Source organism: Onychomys torridus, chromosome 18, assembly GCF_903995425.1.
Source record: "Onychomys torridus chromosome 18, mOncTor1.1, whole genome shotgun sequence".
Lineage (NCBI taxonomy): Eukaryota > Metazoa > Chordata > Mammalia > Rodentia > Cricetidae > Onychomys > Onychomys torridus.
This window is the reverse complement of record NC_050460.1, coordinates 4,314,496-4,333,043: the sequence shown is the minus strand read 5'-3', so window position 1 is coordinate 4,333,043 and position 18,548 is coordinate 4,314,496. Positions and strand designations below refer to the sequence as shown.

General features: G+C 52.2%; 2 protein-coding genes across 2 annotated transcripts; both read left to right on the top strand.

The window, feature by feature from the left end:
- The first annotated feature begins 265 nt into the window (after nt 1–265).
- Nucleotides 266–6,759, top strand: Kcnk16 (potassium two pore domain channel subfamily K member 16). Its single transcript, XM_036168064.1, is given in 8 exon segments — nt 266–470; nt 3,494–3,631; nt 3,910–3,978; nt 3,981–4,022; nt 4,969–5,135; nt 5,679–5,865; nt 6,067–6,365; nt 6,640–6,759. Coding segments are annotated over 8 exon segments (1,227 nt in total).
- Nucleotides 6,760–8,039: 1,280 nt separating this feature from the next.
- Nucleotides 8,040–15,371, top strand: Kcnk17 (potassium two pore domain channel subfamily K member 17). Its single transcript, XM_036168063.1, is given in 5 exon segments — nt 8,040–8,273; nt 11,143–11,257; nt 12,483–12,667; nt 12,942–13,116; nt 15,118–15,371. Coding segments are annotated over 5 exon segments (963 nt in total).
- The last annotated feature ends 3,177 nt before the right edge of the window (nt 15,372–18,548 follow it).

Here is an 18,548-nt window from a genome sequence, read left to right as displayed (position 1 = left end):
GATGAGGCCAGGTGAGCTCAGGAGAAGATGGTAGGTATCTCTGAGTGATCCATGCACTTTGCTGCCTTGCCTCTGTGCACAGAAAAATAAGGTCCAGTAGGGAACGGTATGCCTGTTTGCACACCACACTATTCAAACAGACTCCCATGCCGCAGACACCTGTGTGGTGAGAACAGAGCGGGCAGTCGAAAGGGCTCTCACCCCTTCCCCCATTTCCCCACAGCCACCCTGACAACTGCTGCAGGATTCTAGCCACAGCATGCCCATGCCCAGTATTGGGCTCTGCAGCTGTTGGGGTGGCCGGGTACTGTCCTTGCTTATGGCCTATGTCTGCTACCTGCTACTTGGGGCCACCATCTTCCTGGAGAAACAGGCAGAAGCTCAATCCAGGGACCAGTTCCAGCTGGAAAAGCTGCACCTCCTAGAGAACTACAGCCGGCTGGAGCAGCAGGCCTGGAGAGTTCGTGCAGGTGAGGGAGTAGGGAAGAGCGGGAAGGTGGGGAGGGGCCGAGGGCAGGTGCAGAGCCACTGCCCAGAGGGTGAATCCTATCTGGAGAGAGGGTGGTGGGAACTGGAGCCTGGTGAAGCCTAGTCCAGAGCCTGACCCTCATCTACAGCTAGACCACTATATGGCCTTGATCAAATCAATTGTCCTCAGTGCTTCCCATCCAAATACGAGGATTTGAGTTGAATGCCCAGAACCCACAAGAAAAATCCAGGTATGGGGCAAGTGAGCCAGCTCAGCTGGCAAAGGAATTTTCCATCAAGCCTGAAGACCTGAGTTCAAGCATGTTTGTTAACCCAGCACGGGGAGGCCAAGACAAGCAGATGCCTAGGCTATCCGGCCAGCCTTGACAACTAGGCAAGCCCCACTCAAGCCAGTGAGAGAAGTGGCCTCAGAAAACATGTCAGAAAGCTGGAAGACATCCTGGTGGGCAGGAGTACTTCCTTTGGGGACCTGATTTCAATTCCCAGCACCCAGGCAAAACTCCGGTATGGTGGCAAGTACATGTGACCCCAGCATTGGACAGGAAGAGAGTTGGGACCCCCAAGAGCTCATTGGCCAGCCCAGGGGCACGCTTCCAGCTTCGTGAGGGACCCAAGGCAATGGGGTAGGAAGTGATAGGAAGACACGGGCATCCTACTTGGGCCTCCTCTGAGCATACTCACACATTCAGAAATGTGCACCAACGAGAGAAGAAGGGAAAGAGGAGGAGGGAGAGGGGAGGTGAGAGAGAGAGAGAGGAGAGAGGGGAGGGAGAGAGAGAAAAGGAGAGAGGGGAGGGAGAGAGAGGAGAGAGGGGGGAGAGAGAGGAGAGAGGGGAGGGAGAGAGAGAGAGAGGAGAGAGGGGAGGGGAGAGAGAGAGATTAAAGAAGCAGAACTAGGGCTGGAAAGGTGGCTCCATAGTTAAGGGCAGTGGATGTTCTTCCAGAGGGTGCGGGTTCAATTCCCAGCACCCACATGGTAGGTCCAGGGGATCCCATGCCCTCTGTGAGCACCAGGCCCACATATGGTAAACAGATATATATGCAGGGAAAATGCCCATACACATAAAATAAAATAAATCTTTTTTAAAACAATAAGAAGGCTGATGGCTCTGAGGAGTGACACCTGCAGTTGACCTCTGACCTCCACATGTATATGCACACAGCTGTCTGCACATACACAAGCATGTATCACACACACACACACACACACACACACACACACACACACACACACACGGGTGCTGTCTGTGCTCCACATTCAACAGCAGTAAAATCTCCCTGAGCTGTCACTTGCTATACAGACACTCTAGAAAGTTCCCATACCATACTCTGCTTCTCGGGACTGATGCTGCTCTGCTGGCTCTCAGTGTGTGCTCCTGGGCGGAGACACAGATAAAGGTGAGGACCAACTGTCAGACTAGACTGGCTCCCGTGCTGAGCAGGTGGACAATGGCCGAAAGCACAGATGGCAAAGGGATGGCAGGGCATTAGTGAGCGTCTCTGCCATGTGTCGAGGGTGGGGACCAGACCTCTGTTCCACTGTGGCTCCACATCGTGGGGCTGAGCACACACAGATGTTTTCTCCCAGCTGTCTGCTGCAACCAGCATCTCCAACTTACAGGTGAGAGCCGAGGCCCAGGGAGATGTGGGGTGTGGGCCAGGGCTCAGTCACTGGCTGACGCAGAACTCACACCCATGCTTCTTGCCAGGGTGCCCTTTACTCTTCACTACACAAATTAACATACACATTGGCGGCGGGGTGCTGTAGAAAGTGAGATTTCCCCAAGTAGTGTCCATGGACCACCACGGCCGGCACCAGCACCTCCACCACGGCCAGCACCAGCACCTCCACCACGGCCAGCACCAGCACCTCCACCATGGCCAGCACCAGCACCAGCACCTCCACCACTGCCGGCACCAGCACCTCCACCACGGCCGGCACCTGATAGAGCAGCTGATCTATAAGATGAGACGTCAGCAGAGAGTGCTGCCCCTGATTTTCCAGTATCAGAGCATTCCTTACTCCATGCATACATTTTACTCAGTGATGATGCTCATCTTCAGGCACCCCAACATCCCAGGAGTGAGCCAGAGACAGGGACACCTCAAGTCTTCTCCTGCCTCAGCCCTGGGCTGGATGTGGAACCAGGAATGAGCAGTGGACAGACAGTGGTCAGGCTCGGACTGGTTCTGCAATTAAGGACAAGGATCTAGGTCTGACTGCAGCCTAGAGGGGCCAGTGGATAGGAAACATGTCCCTCAAAGTTCTCAGTCTCCTGACAGGGCAAAGCAGAGCTTGGAGACAGAGACTGCTGGAGTAACATTTGGAGGAAACCCAGCCCTGGGAAACTCACACGCTGAGCCATGAACACGGCGCTGAATGTAGCATTCAAACACGATTCTGTGAGGACACCTGTAGAACCGCCTCTTTCTTCTTCACCATTGGATTCTCAGAGATAAAGATGCCGCAGCCACTTGAGGCCACCAGCCATGCTCAGAGTCCTTAGGGAGGCCAGAGCCCCTTCTCCACAGGACAAGGGGCCTAGAGGTGCAGAGGGATAGTCAGAGACCTGGGAACATGCTGTCCCCAAGAGTGGGGTCTCCAGGGAAGGGTCATGCTTTGGAATGTCTGGCCCAGCTCTGCATGTGTGGGAAAGAGGAAGGTGTTAAGAAGCTAGTTCCTGCCCAAGTGAGAGCCAGGAGGCCTCCACCCAGCAAGTGAAAACCAGCTCCCACAGGAAGGGAGGCAGGAGTGGCAGCCACACTTCCTGTGCCCCCCTACCCACCCCCACACCTTTGGAGCACTGCCGGGGAACAAGAATGAACTGCCCTGGGACAAGTTTCCAGCTAGAGGAAAGAGGGCCAGAGTTTGGAAGAGGGAGCCCTGCCCTAGAAACACAGAACACAGGCACACAAAGCATACACCCATGTAACACAGAGCCCTGCACAGCACACAGACAACACACTCCTTGTGCCCACATAGCCTCTCTCTGGGTCCCTGCAGGCATGGGCTATGCTCACTGGAGGGCGCTAGAGAACAAAGCGGCCAGCTCCCTGGACGCCCAAAGCTCTCAGGCTTCCACCACACACCCAACAGGAGGGAAGCCCCAGACCCCACCTTCCCAAGCAGACCCTTCTAGAAGTATCCAACGTCAACCTCACCTTGACCTAACTAATGTTTATGTGTGTTGTTTCTGTCACCAAAAGCATCTCCACACCTCCTCCTTAGGGCCCTGGCTCTCCACACATCAGAGCACACAGCTCAGTCAGCCTTGACCACTTGGTCTTAGCCACTCATGTTCCCTTCTGTGAAATGGGAATGATGTTGCTTAAGAGGCTCATTAAAGCTCACAAAAGCATCGACAGCAGGCCCTCAGCAATTGTGAGCCCCCTCCCCTCCTGACCACGCCACCTCAATAGGTCATCAGGAAGCCTGGGTGAAAGTCGTGAACCCCAAAGTCAACTCCGCCAACCCCTGCAACTGGGACTTCGAAGCAGTTTCTTCTTTGCAGGCACAGTGGTCACCACCATATGTAAAGGGCTGGGGAGCAGGGCGGGGAGGGAAGGTCCTCCCCAGGCCCTGCTCATCTTGGGATGGCTTTCAAAAGCCTCCATCCTTGGGATGAGGGTGTGGTTTATGCAGGTAGTGATACAGGAAGCACAGACTGGGACGTCTCGAGACAGTACCAGGAAGGCAGTAAACCCTGCTGCTGAGGGGCTGGGTTCACCTCCCCGGGTCCTCTGAAGGGCGGGGCAGAGCCCTTCCTCAGCACAGCTGCATGGGTCCCTCTATTGACTTCAGTCCTGACTGGCAGAGATCTGGTTCTGGTGTGTTAATGCTCCAACTCTGTGCACCGGGCCACAGACCAGAACATCCTCAGAGAGAGAGAGAGAGAGAGAGAGAGAGAGAGAGAGAGAGATCATTTGTGCATAGGGACAGCCCCTCAAAACTGCAGTGACATCCCAGTATCCCAAGGAGGTGGGATATCGGCAGAACGCCCACTCCATCCACCCCAGCCTCTCACACAGGCCTCCCTCCATTCAGTTAAGCTGCAATCCAATCTCAAACAATCTCAAACACCTTCCTTGGCAGTCCAGGAAGAGTTATACTATGGGTTGGAGTATGAATTTAAGTATACCCCAGGCTTGGCTTCCCAATTCACTAAAGAGGGACTGAGCTACCATGATTACATAAGGCAAATGGGATAATTAAATAGAAACAACAACAAAAACGTCTCTAGGAATCATGCCTGGTAGGGAGGCAGAGGGTGGCAGTCGGGAGGGCTTCATGGAGGCAGCGTCATTGGAGAAGAGAATTCTGTAAGCAGAGATTGCTCTAGCAGAGGATAGGATGAGTGCCATGAAACAACTTCTTTTTCTTCCCCAGAGGTGATGGAGACAAGCCTCTGCTAGAGCTGCTGGCAGAAGGCAGTTCTGATCTCTCTCTTCCCCTGACATGCACACTCTCTTGCCTAGCAGGCTGTGGAAACCTGGTGCCCAGCACAGAGGTGGGGCAGGCCTTTTGTGTCTTCTATGCCCTGCTAGGCATCTCACTCAATGTAGTCTTCCTCAACCAAATGGGCACAGGGTTACAGGCACACCCGACCACACTGGACAGCTGGGAAGACCATCCCAGGCATCCCCAGGTAGGATGGCATCTTCCGGAGCCCCTGGGAGGACAGCTGCAAACGTGCAGATGAGCTGTACAGGGCATAACCTCAAAGTTCTCTGCAGCACATGACAGCATGGAGTCGACTTGCCAAGAGCTGAGGGCCAGACACTGGGAACAACTTCTTAGGGGACTGTCCCCAGGTTCCAGGTAGTTCTTTGGAGCAGAAGTTTGAGTATCATGTCTCCATGTTCATCATGGACTTCCAACATCCTTTTGCATGGTTGAAAACAGTCTCTAGGCCACCCAGTGAGCCCTAGAGCTCACTGCCACAGAAGGACCTAGGACATCTCAGTAATAGTTGTCTTATCCCAGATCTGAGTCCCTGAGAGAACATATGTAAGCATAATCCTCAAGTTCAAAGGGGTCTCCCTCCTTGACCAATTAACACATCCCCTGCCTAGGGAGGCCTGACACAGGCTTATCACCCAACCCAGTCCACACCCAACTCTTCCCAGACCTTCCCCATGTATTCCCGGACCCTTCCAAGTGTTCTCAAAGGCAGACCCACCCTTCTCAGCTCCTGCAGGTCCTGGGCCTTGTTCTGTTCCTGACCCTGCAGACCCTGGTCACCCTCATCTTCCCACCCCTGTTATTCAGCCATGTGGAGGGCTGGAGCTTTGGTGAAGGCTTCTACTTCATCACCCTCAGCACCATTGGCTTCGGGGGCTATGTTGTCAATGAGAATGAGATAATTAGGTACCCTGGTGGGCACTCACTAGAATCTGGGGTACATGGAGGTACCAGCAGAGGCTGCTTATCTCTGGGACACTTGTGGACTCTTGGTGGCATCCTCAGAAGTCTCTGCTTTTTCTGTCACTGGTCCTTATGAGGACCAGGGAGAGAACACCCCATGGAATCTGGGGCTGGCTGTGCCCTCAGACACCAGCCATCACCTTCCATAGCAGGAACAGACCCCAGTAAGCATTATATCACCATGTACCAGAGCCTGGCAGCTGTATGGATCCTCCTAGGGCTGGCATGGCTGGCAGTGGTCCTTAGCCTGGGGTTCCTGCTTCTGCACAGATGCCCCCATCTCTGGTTGCTCATCAGAGGCCCGGACCTCAAGGATGGAGGAGACCCTGACTCCAACCCCAGACCTCAGGAAATTCCCAAGTGTTCCAGCCACCCATCCTGCCTCACCACCCCCAAGCCCACGTCATCCTCTGCCGTTCCTCTCCAACCCACACACTTCTCAGAAGGGGTGGTCAGTAATTCTCCAAAGGGAGGATAGAGACAGGTATGCCTACACAGTAATTTAGGGGAGATGCTGAGACAAAAATCATAGACTTATGTGGGTGAACATTTGCAAACTGGCCTCAGAGCCCCTTTTCCTGGTCCCCCAGAGAGAACCCAGAAAACCCTACATCCACCTTCACACACCAGCAGGAGTCCTTAGGCTGCCAGCAAAGGTGCAGCTGGTTCTTGTGTTAGTTGCTGCAAACACTCTCTGCACTCAACAAGCCCCCACTTTGTGCCAGGCCTGCACCAGGTCTGGGGACCTGACAGTAACTGTTCCTACCCTTGCTGCGTCTTCAGTCTGGAAGGACTGGACATATGGAGAGGCAGCCCCAGTGCCTCACCCCCAGAGCTTTGACTGAGGGGATCAAAACTGGAGAGAATGAGAGTTCAGGGCAGTGGCTGGGGGATCGGAGCTGGGCACACACACACACACACACACACACACACACACACACACACACACACACCGGGACACTGTTGATGCACACAGGAAACTGCCCTTAGGAGGCTCACAGCTGCAGAACTCTGAACTCGAAGGCTGCCTGTCAGCACTCTCCAGCTCTCCTGGGCCACAAGTGAAAAGGTTTTTCCAACAAGGCTTGGGATCTCTTCTGGGGGTCCCACCACTTTCCTGAAAATGATCCATGGGGCATCCCTGGTCCTCACTATTCCTCTTGAGAAGATGAAGGGGCAGAAGACCCCAGGAGCCTTACAGAATAAGTTCCCTGGGGCCTAGGCTTCCATGGGAACACACTCTCCATCTGCACCTGGTCCTTCTGCCAGATTTCAGCACTGTGAGCAAGAAGGGAGGAGAGGCTGGCCCATCTGCCCCACGTCCAGTATTAAAAGGATTAGGAGTTAACTCTTCCTTGAATGCCCCCTCTCCCCAGTCGCAAGGAGGTTTCTAAATGTCTGTGTGTTTGCAGCATTGGGGGGGGGAGTCCAGGAGGTTGAGGGGAGCCCCTGGGAAGAACCCACATCCGTGGAGAGATTCTCTACCCCTACCCCGGACTTAACAGCCAATCAGGAAAGGACTGAAATCTGAAGGCCTCCATCAGCTCTGTACATGTTGACTGCCTCTGCTCTGGGGGAATGAGGACTCAGAGCAGCAAGGATGCACCTGGGATCACGTGTTCTTGCCTTTCATACACACAGACAAAGCCTAGCTGGGGCCTTTTGCTTGGAGAGCCCCTACTGTAGGGGAACCTAGTGTGGTGCTGATCGCGCAGGCAGGTACTTGGAGGAAGTCCCTGGTCTCACAACTTTGTCAGGAGCCCTGTGACAATAAACTTTGGAAGTTTCTCTTCCACACTGGATTGCAGGAGTCCTTCCCTCTGAAGGGAAGCACTGAGCGCGGGGTGGGTAGGGGTCCGGGTCCTTCCCTCCCCTCGCCTGTGACTACCTGGCAGCCAGTCCTTCCTGTCCCCCTGATGTTGAGGTGGGCACTCCAACTCTCTGATGAGCAATCTTTTTGTCACTGGGATTGGATCATTGAGGATGGGCAGGACTGCACTCCTCCTTGAAGGGAAGCAGGTCACCGGCAGGCAGGCTGTTGCTTAGAGAAAAGCCCCTTCCGGCCTTTCCTGCCCTTTCCCGGTTCCTGTCTACCAGAGCGCTCCTGGGCTCTGGCCTCTCCACCATGTGCGGACCTCGATCTCCTAAGGCACCCTGTTGGGCCCGGGGCTGCCGGGTACCAGGCACAGGGCTCCTCTTGCTCACCTACCTGGCTTACTTGGTGATGGGCACCGGTGTGTTCTGGGCACTGGAAGGTCCTGCGGCCCGAAACTCCAGCCGCATCTTCCAACGCGACAAGTGGATGCTACTACAGAACTTCACATGTCTGGACGGCCCATCGCTGGACCTGCTGATACGGGTTAGGGGACTAGTGGAGCCAGACTGGGAAAGAATGAGTGGGCTGGGGGTGTAGGGGACAGGAGCTCACAGCAGGAATGAAGAGTGCTCTGGCCCCGGCAGTGAAGCGCTGGGGATGGTTATCCTTAATGAGGTGGAGTAGACAGGCTTGGGAAAAACAGGGTTGTGAGGTTGGGGGTGGGTAACCACGGGGATGGGCTGGACCCCTTGGAAATCAGCTATTGAGGAGCCGGTTTCCGGCTCTGTCTTTAAGTGAGAGGGCAGTAGCCCTGTAGGAAGACCCGTCCAGAACACAACCTTAAGGAATACAGAGGAGCACTTCCCTGGGTCACAAGCCGCAAGGCTGTCCGATGAGATCATGGGGACAGGTAGTATTTGGTCTGGTCAGCCTTAGTTTTTCAAAGGACAGGGCCGGAGCAAATACCTTTGGGGCGTGGCCAGACTCTAAGGAGGACCGTGACCTGGTGGGAACATGGGAACTTGGGAGAAAGAGCTCAGCTTATGCCTGTGGATAAAATAGGGCTCAACTATGCTTGTCTGGGCCAGACCCAGAGTAAAGGTAAGAGGGAGCTGAGAGTCAGGGGGCTTGGACTGGACTCAGGGCTAAGGTCACTTTACCTGAAACATTTGCACATTAAGAGCAGACACTCTCCCCACCTGCAGGGATGAAAGAGGGGCGGCAGAGCAGGGGAAAGTGCAGAGGTCACTGAGTCAGAGGCTCTTCAGAGGATGAGGATGCTGCAGGGTCTGGAGGCAGGAGATGGCTCATCCTGGCAGGGCTTCCCCTGGAGAGCTCTTCCTGGACCCTGTGGACCAAGGGGCTGGCAGCGAGCAAATCAGTGTTTGCATTAGTGTTCTATTCCACATCTCTCTGTCAAGAGCCTGGACAGAGCTTAGACCCACATGCCTCAGTGCAGAATCTTCACCCTCCTGCGATGGTTCCATTACAGAGGGGCAGAACCTGTGTCCCCAAATCCTTAAACTGAAGCCAAATCCCCTTTGGGAGAGAAAATTGTTGGGATAGTGTAGATGTAACCGTCTTGTTAAATAAGAAACACAGAGCCAATTGCAGAGTTAAAAGCCAAGAGGTCAGAGCAATAGTTAAGAGCTTAAAACCTTTTCTTACCCTTCACTGCTGCTGCTGTCCTTCCTCTCCACAAGGAGATATACTTCCTGTGTGTCTGTCTTTTTTATAGACTTTCTGTTCTGCCGTTCTGCCTTCTCATTGGTTGTAAACCCAACCACATGACCTCCTTGTCACTGCCTGTCTGTACAGACCTCCAGGTCTTCTATGGTTGGTATTGAGATTAAAGGCATGTGTCTCCATGCTGGCTGTATCCTTGAACGCATGGAGATCTATCTGCCTGTCATGTGATCTGGATTAAAAGTGTATGCCACTACCACCCAGCTTCTGCTATGGCTTGCTATTAGCTCTGACCCCCAAACTACTTTACTTATTAACATACAAATAAAATCACATTTCAGTACAAATAAAATATCACCATAGGGTAGGGCAGAAGGTACAATGAGTAGAGATGGAATTCCAAACCTCTGGATAGACCAGTTGGATCTGGAGCTAGCTAGGGACTGTCTGACCATCACCAGTAAATGCTCCTGTTGTAGCCCTTCCCTTGCCCAGCCCCCATGTCACATGTCTCACTAGCAGATATTACCATCCACATTAGGAGATGAACCATGGCTCCACTTAGAGATGAAACAAGGCTCAGAGAGGTTTAATATTGATGCAAGGCTGCACAGCTAAAAGCTGAGCCTGTCAATCACCCGGAGGCTGCTTTTGTGTAGCCCTGTGTAGCTGGATGCTTCTCAGAATCCCATGATTTTATGTCCAGGGCACAGTATGAGCTGCCAGCCTCTGCTCCTGCTGCCCTGACTTCTGAAAGCCTTCTCAGTGGGAAGACCCTCCAAGGAAGCCCAGCTGAAGTGTCACGCCCCCCACAAAGCCTTCTGCCTCTGCCCCATCATCTCTGTGTTCCCACAATGTGGTATCCCTAAGAAGACAGCAACTGTTCACCACCGTTAGTGTTCCATTTTACAGATGAGGAAACTGAGGTGTGAAGAAACCGAGGACCTCCTACACAGTCCCCTTCATATCCAAAACAGTCACGATGGCCCCATATCAGCGTTAACTCAGTTCTCCCGTCCCACTGGAGACCGAGGTCATGTCTGTCTTCTGGCAACATCTGCCTATTGCTTCCTGCAAGAGTAGAACCCACCCTGACCTAGCTCTAGGATAAGGAGGAGAAGGGGTTGTCCCAATGATCTCTGCCTCTGCAGACCCCTTGGTTAGAAGCAGTGATTTCTTACCCCAAACAGACTAGGAATAAGGAGGGAGATATTGTGTGAGTTTTTCTGGGGACACATGAAAAAGCCTTTTCAAGCCAGATAGGGTACCAAAGGTTAGCCAAAGAAATAATCCCACCCACTTCAAGCTGGGTGAACCAGTGAGTTATTGGGGTTACTAACAGGAATGTGAGTTACTCAAAGCAGCCACATCACAGAAACTTCCACCCCAACAGGAGTGACACCTCACATCCATAGAGCTCACTATACAACTTGTAGGCAGCCCTACTGAAGAGGCCCCTCTCCTCAGCAGTTGTTACTGTGAAATTTAACTTGGGGGAGGGTCTTGTGACTGCTCTAACTTTCTGAGCCTGTAAGTCATGGGAAACATCTCTCCTCTCGTCAGGAGGAAGTGTTTCACTTTGGAGAAACTGACTATATACAACATGAGGCCCCTGTAAAAGTGTGGGTATAGGTGTGGCTATAGACCTGGGTGTGGGGTGTCTTTGGGTGCAGGGGCCCAGTCTCCCCTCCCAAGATCCTGTTGATCACTGCATCATCTCCCCCAGGGCATCATCCAAGCATACAAAGATGGGACCCACCTCCTGGACAATACCACCAGCATGGGGCGCTGGGAGTTTGTGGGCTCTTTCTTCTTTTCTGTGTCCACCATCACCACCATCGGTAAGGGCAGCATGGGGACAAGCTGGTGGGGGTTGGGAGGTAGCTTCACCCTGAGGGGCCAGTGATGGCATTCCGGAGAGTGTCCCAGGGTGTCACCCCTGCAAAGCAGTCATATCTGCAAGCACACTCCCACACTCCTGCAGGCAGTATCTCATGCCTCAGGACCTGTGGACTTGGTTTCTGCATTTCATCAGACACCAGGGGAATTGTATGCATACTCCAGTTTGGGGATTGATGCCCTGGAGGACTTCGGTCACCCAACCCAGCCCCATAGACCCTCCCAGCCCACCAGCAGCCTTCAGTCCCTATCACTGTCCTCCAGACACATTTCCCCTCCAGAGACAGGCTGAGGTGGAACCTGTCTTGAAACCACCTGCAGCTGTTGTGTGGAAACAATGTGGACAGAAAGCCCTGGGTCCCAGGAAACAATGCTGGTCAGCTGCTCTGGTGCCCTTGTCTTCAGCATCACCTGCCCTGCATGACCCAGGACTTACCATCGGGTGGCAGGCTCACACCACTGAAGGCTCAGGCTCCATCTCTCTTCCCTGACCAAGGCCTTAGCTGGCCTTGGCTTCCCACCATCACACACACCTCCCCAACACCACCCTGCTCCGGCTATCACTCTCAGAAGGGGTGATCGCCGCACTTGAGAGGTGGAGGCAAGAGGATCAGGAGCTCAAGGTTGCATAAAAAGTTTGAGGTCAGCCTGGGCAACACAAAACCTTGTTTTAACACAAACAAAATAAAACAGGAGTGGAAAAGGGATGGAAGGTCCAGAGAAAGAGACCCCTGAGGTTCTCAGGCCAGATGTCCACATCTTCCATCATGAGTCATCCATCCATCCACTCAGCCTGGTACCCACTCAAAGCTCAGGGGTTCACCTTTGCACCTGCAATATGTCCCCACTGTGGCCTCTATTACACCAATGCCAGTGAATGCCTGCACCCCATTTAAGGTCAAGAAAGCAGGCTCAGAAAGATCAAGGCCTTTGCCCAGGTTCCCACAGTCTTGCAGGGGTCAGAGCCCAAGAAGTGGAGCCAGAGAGCTCCACAGGCCACCTGCGCTGTGATGTGCCAGCCCTTCTCTGTCTCCCCATCAGAGCTGGGTAGGCAACCAGCTGCCCCCTCCCCTCCCCAGTGCGGTAACAACGGAACAAGAGGGCCACAGCGGCTACATCCAGAGCTGGAGGAAGGGTCCTCTTAAACACCTCTCCCTCCTGCATCAGGCTACGGCAACCTGAGCCCAGAGACCATGGCTGCCCGTCTCTTCTGCATATTCTTTGCTCTCGTGGGGATCCCGCTCAACCTGGTGGTGCTCAACCGGCTGGGCCATCTAATGCAGCGAGGGGTGCACCGATGTGTCCAACGGCTGGGGGGCAGCTGGCAGATGAGACTGCAGGATCCTGGATGAGTCAGCTCCAGATGGGGGACTGTGGTGGAGATGGAGTGCGGAGCCAGAGGAGTGGGATCAGGAAGATGAGGTGGGTGGTATGGTTGTGCAGGCAACGCCCAGAACCTAACAACAGTTAAGTTGTCCATGGTGGGCACCAGAAGCCTGGGAGGACTCAAAGCCACCAAGGCTTTTGGAAGGAAATGTGGGGGACCCAAAGCTGGAGAGGTGGGCCTGGGGGCATCCCCTTCTTGCTGCTCAGGACAGAGCCACAGACCGTTGCTGTGTGCTGCAGGACCCCGCGCTGGCTCCGTGGCTGGCGGGCTCGGCGGTGCTGCTCTCCGGCCTCCTGCTCTTTCTGTTACTCCCTCCACTTCTCTTCTCCCACATGGAAGGCTGGAGTTATGTGGAGAGCTTCTACTTCGCCTTCATCACACTCAGCACCGTGGGCTTCGGCGACTACGTGATCGGTGAGTGGCCCGGGGCTGAAGAGGTGGTGACTCAGTTGCCCCGACCTCCCAGGCAGGCCTGGGTGTGCGCTGCGGGTGACTGGTGTCTCATGTGGGTGGCTTGGTGGGCCTGGGGCACAGCTTTCAACCTTTCCCAGGGTGGTGGGTTGTGATTTCTCAGGTCCTGCCTGCCAGTGTGGAGCTGTCCTCCAAAGCTGCCGGCTTAATCGGCACCCTAGAGGGACACACAGCCCTCCGACCTCCCTCACTTCTCCATGCATCCCATTCCCACCCAACCCACCCTGGGCGAGGACCCTGGTGAAACAATCAGGAACTCAGAGCACCCAGTCTCCCTTGGGCCTCAGGAGGAAACGACAGCTAATATAAGCCTGCCAAGAAGGCCCGGAATCGCACCTCTTAGTACTACTGTCCCCTGAGGCCATGCAAGCACTCCAGAGACTGATTTTGCAGGCGACAGTGGAGGCAAGCTGAGGAAGGTGTCAGTGGAGGAACAGTGGCTCCAGGCAGCCTCAGCATCTCTCTGTCTCTGCCTCTGTCTGTCTCTGTCTCTCTGTCTGTCTTTGTCTGTCTATGTCTCTGTGTCTCTGTCTCTCTCTGCCTCTGTCTCTGTCTGTCTCTCTCTGTCTCTTTCTCTCTAATCTCTCTCTGTCTCTCTCTCTCTAATATCTCTCTCTCTGATATCTCTCTCTCTCTCTCTCTCTCTCTCTCTCTCTCTCTCTCTCTCTCCCCAGCTGGCACTGAAAAGATCTGAGACTAAAGGCCATAGGTTTCTTCACTACCTGGGGCAGCCTTGGCAATGGCTCTGGAATAAGGAGGGACTGTCATGAGAACTTTCTCCTGGGCTGGGAGCTGGGGGACTAAACATCCCTCCCCATTTCTAAGGTCTCAATGACAAACCAAAGTTTGCTTCCACCAAAGTTCCCCTCGGGGAATCCTTGGATTTATTGAGCACGGGTGAGGGGTCACAGGCAGGAGAATATGTAACACTAAAGTATCTGCTCTGGAAGGTTTTCACCCAGCATGGATAGCAACCTCTCCATGGCTACATAGACGAGGCCCATCCCCTGGTCCTTCCCAGCCTATGTACTCTCACCCTCTGGGAGACCCTGGACCATGTGCAGTTAGGGCAGAATTGCATACAACTGGCGGGAAGGAGTGGCTGGATACTCAGGTGAGGGTTCTGATGGCTCACCCCACCACCCCTTCTGAGAGAGAAGGCCGGAAGTCCACAAGATCAGCAGTCCAGCTGTGATCTGGAGAAGACGGTGGCAGTTTGACTCAGAGGATAGTCCTATATACAAGGGGGACCCTCCCTATACTCCCATACCGTTGAGACAATACAACAAACCACTCACTCAGCCAGCAACTCAGAATGAGTGTCACCCCTGTAAGACCAAGCCATTTGCCTGAGACAGCTCAGGGAAATACAACTTCTAATCTGTTTCTTCCCACAATTCAAGCTAGTTCTAGAACCCTCTCTGGGCCTCAGTATTCCCTAACTGTAAAGTAAAGGATCCAGCTTGGGCCTTGCTGGGGGCCCGATCACTGCTTTCTGGCCTCTGGGTTCATGGTCCTCTGCCTTAGGCCTCTCCTCCCCTGAGGGGAGGGTCTCATATGGGGGGACTGCTCTCCCAGCCTGGTCTTCTCCAACCTGTGGCTGAGGAAGAAGTGACTTGGAGAGATTCTTCCAATGGGTCAGATGCCTACCTCCATCCCCACAGTGGGGACATGTGTCTGAGGAGAGCTACAGCAAAACAACATGGAGGCCCAGGCTTGCCATGGAGGGAGCCTGGGGTCAGCACTTTGAGAAATTCGAGAAAAGGTTCATCTCCAGATAGAAGGTGTCAGTGAATCCCAGAGGCTTCCTGGGATCTCAGATGGGCAGCCACAGACTGGGAATGTCATGTCTGTGGGCCTCCTGCATTCCACTCACCTCGTCGGTCAGTCAGGCCTCCCAGTTTCTGTATAGCCCCCACCTCCTCTGGCCTTGCCTTTTCCCAGGGATGGACCCCTCTCGAAACTACCCAATCTGGTACAAGAACGTCGTCTCCCTATGGATCCTCTTTGGGATGGCCTGGCTGGCCCTGATCATCAAAATCATCCTGTCCCAGCTGGAGACGCCAGGGAACATGTGCACCTGCTGCTCCAAGGGCGACATCAAGTGCCGAAGCCAGAGGCAGGGCCAGGAAGGGGACCACAGCGTCCAGTCACCAGTCACCACATCTGGAACCTTCCACTCAGGTTATGCGACATGACAGACAGCTAGCTTTCTTCCGGGATTGCTGGGCCTCTGATTTTAAGCATGATTTTCTGTGCCTCCCAGCTAGGTACAGGTAGACGATTCAAGTCCATCCAATAGGCTGTGCAACAACTTATGGGATGTGACTTTGGGAACAGAGTGTGCTCCTCTTTGCCTATTTCTTTCTTTTAGCTTTCTGTAATGCTGACATGTGGCAAGAGGTCCAGCAGCCATATTGCACCATGAAGTAGAGCCAGGATTGAGACTTTTAGGACAGTAGCTTTTAAGTAGCCTGGAGTCCTGGTCATCACAGAGTCATAACAAACCAGAACTGAACACTGCCTTGCTTCATGTGAGAGCAATAGACGTCATATTTGGAACTATTGCTTGGGTGTTTCTAGCACAGCAAAATTTAAACTCTAAATGATGCACACATATCCATAAACAGACAAAATGGAGGCTAGAACCCACAGAGAGAAACAATGCCAGCCCAGGATGGGTGGAGGCATGGACAGAAGGCAGAGGAGACGCTGGACCCGCCACCCTCGGACAGTCTAAAGGATTTCACAGGGTTTGCTATTGAGTCCCAGGACTAATCCTGCCAGCAGGTATATGAACCCAGCCAGTTACTGGCTCCTTCCTTGCTTTCTCAAAGTGAGCTGAGCAATAGCATCCTCCCTGGCCCCTGTTTCCTGACTGCATACACAATGAGACCAACCACCTCCTGTCATCACATATCACCCATGATGGACTGAGTCCCTTAAAACTGTGCACCAAATAAACCCTTTCTCTCTTAAGATGACTTTGTCGTGTATCTGTCCCCCAGTGAACAAGTAGCCGATACAATCATGTATCAGCAGACTGCAAAATTTAGTGCCAGAAAATACCATCACTTTTATCCAGGACGTTGAACTTCAACCAGGCTTTAGTGGGGACAGGACTGTCTCCTGGCATTACGTGGGTGGCTGGAAAGCCCAGCTTAGGATCATCTCCACACTCACTCCTGTGTCTGGCATCTGATGGGGGGGTTGACTGAGACCTTAGCGCATGTCTGTGTGGCCTCCTACTGTGATGACATGGAAGGAGCTTCTCAAGGTGACTACTCTGAGAAAGGGACTGTCCTGTTGCTTACAAGTCAGGCGGGAGACACGTAGTGACACCTTCTCACCATATTCTGTTCACATGCGTACCATGTCCCAGGACAACAATGTGCTGACTCTGACATGCCTGTTTGCACACCTGCCATGTCCCATTACTGACAACTAATAGCCTGGGCACACCTACTGTGCATCAGGGTCTCCAATAGGCAGCCTGGGCACATCTGTTAGTATGCATACCATGTTCCAGCACCACCATATGGTGGCTTGAGCACACCTGCTCACATGCCTGTGGTATCCCAAGACACATTTGTCCTGTCCCAGAGCCACCAACTGGGATCTGGCCACACCTGTTCACACATTTGCCATGTCCCAGTGCCACTACCCTCAGGCCTGGGAATGCCTGTTCACACTGGCCACTACCCGCAGGCCTGGGAATGCCTGTTCTCAATTTTTTTTTCTGTAGTATCAAAAATAAAATATCGCTGGGCAGTGGTGGTACAAGCCTTTAATCCCAGCACTCGGGAGGCAGAGGCAGGCAGATCTCTGTTCGAGGCCAGCCTGGGCTACAGAGTGAGATCCAGGACAGGCTCCAAAGCTACACAGAGAAACCCTGTCTCGAAAAAACTAACTAACTAAATAAATAAATAAATCTTTTTTTTTAATTATTATTTTAAGAGGGAGAAAACATAGCATCACCATAATCTGTATAAAGTAAAACCAAGCTCCAAAGTGCAAACATTCCCAAAGTTTAATACCTGAGATTCATTTACAATCCTTTTGGTTCTTTTACTTAGAGGCTTGGATGATTTCTTTGGCCCTACCCTTGGCAGCATATACATAGCCTGTTCCCTTTCGTTGTGACTGGTGCTTCTGGCGATCCTCACCTGGCACTGGCATTTTCAAAACTCCTAAGGTCTACCATTGTAGCTGGACTCCATTGGCAACTCTAGCCCTGCCATGCATTTGCAAACCTCAGCTGTTCCCTATGATCCCTTCATGTCTTCAAAACGATTCTTACGTAATAAGTAAATGGTAATGAGTAAATCTTAAATTATAAAGTTTAGCTGCCAGAGCAAGCATTGAGGTACAGCTTTATTATTTATTAAATATCTTATTTATTAAACATATGTAGCTATCTATTTAAATTCTCTAGTAGCTTGCTGTTGTACACTTGGTAAAGACATAAGTACTTAGGTGTAAAGTTAGCTTTTGTTAACCTGAATAGATCTTTATAACCTTAATAACAGAGTGTTGCCAGCCATGTGACTGCCCATGAGGTCATCAGTCAAGATGCAGGAAAGCTACATGGTTGCTTTTTAAAGCATGTTTTTCTAAACAATAATTACTTGCACACATATGCACAGTTGGATCCAAATTACATACAGTTAAAGCTAGTTTACATTCATATATATAGTTAAACCCAAGTCATGTATGTCTATATATATACATGTATCTCTATTTTTAACATAACAGTTTGCATGCAGAATCATCAGCTAATTTTAAAATGAAAACCAACCAGAATTAACTTTTAAATTCAGTATTTGGAGGTTTAAGAAACCATCACAAACATAATTCACATTCTCTTACCTTCTACAACCTTCCCTAAGACCCCTTCTGACCTTTAAAAACTTTTCTTAGGACCCCTTCCGACCTTCTATAACCTCCCATGAACACTCAGTCCGTCCAGACATTTATTTTAGACAATTTTTTTTCTTTCTTTAAACATAGAAACTCTTACCAAAGTCTTTCTTGTGATTTCCCTCAGTAGTTTAGAATATACTGTAAAGCTATAATATTTTAAACAAGAACAGAAATACATATACCATTATAAAAACAACTAAATTTGCATCAGCACTGTCCCACAGACAAGAAAGAAACTGTTGGTTAGCCTTATAACACAGCTTAGCTGCAGTAACTTAGCAACCATAGGCAGAGAAATTGATCAGGTTTTAGCCCCAGGGCAGGTCTTAGGAGCCCACCCATCAGCATGGGAGATGGAAGAGGACCATGCACAGCATGGAGAAAAAAGATAGTTATTAAACCCAGATTCTCAAGTACATGAGAGCAGCTGGGCCCTCAGACCTGTAGCCCAC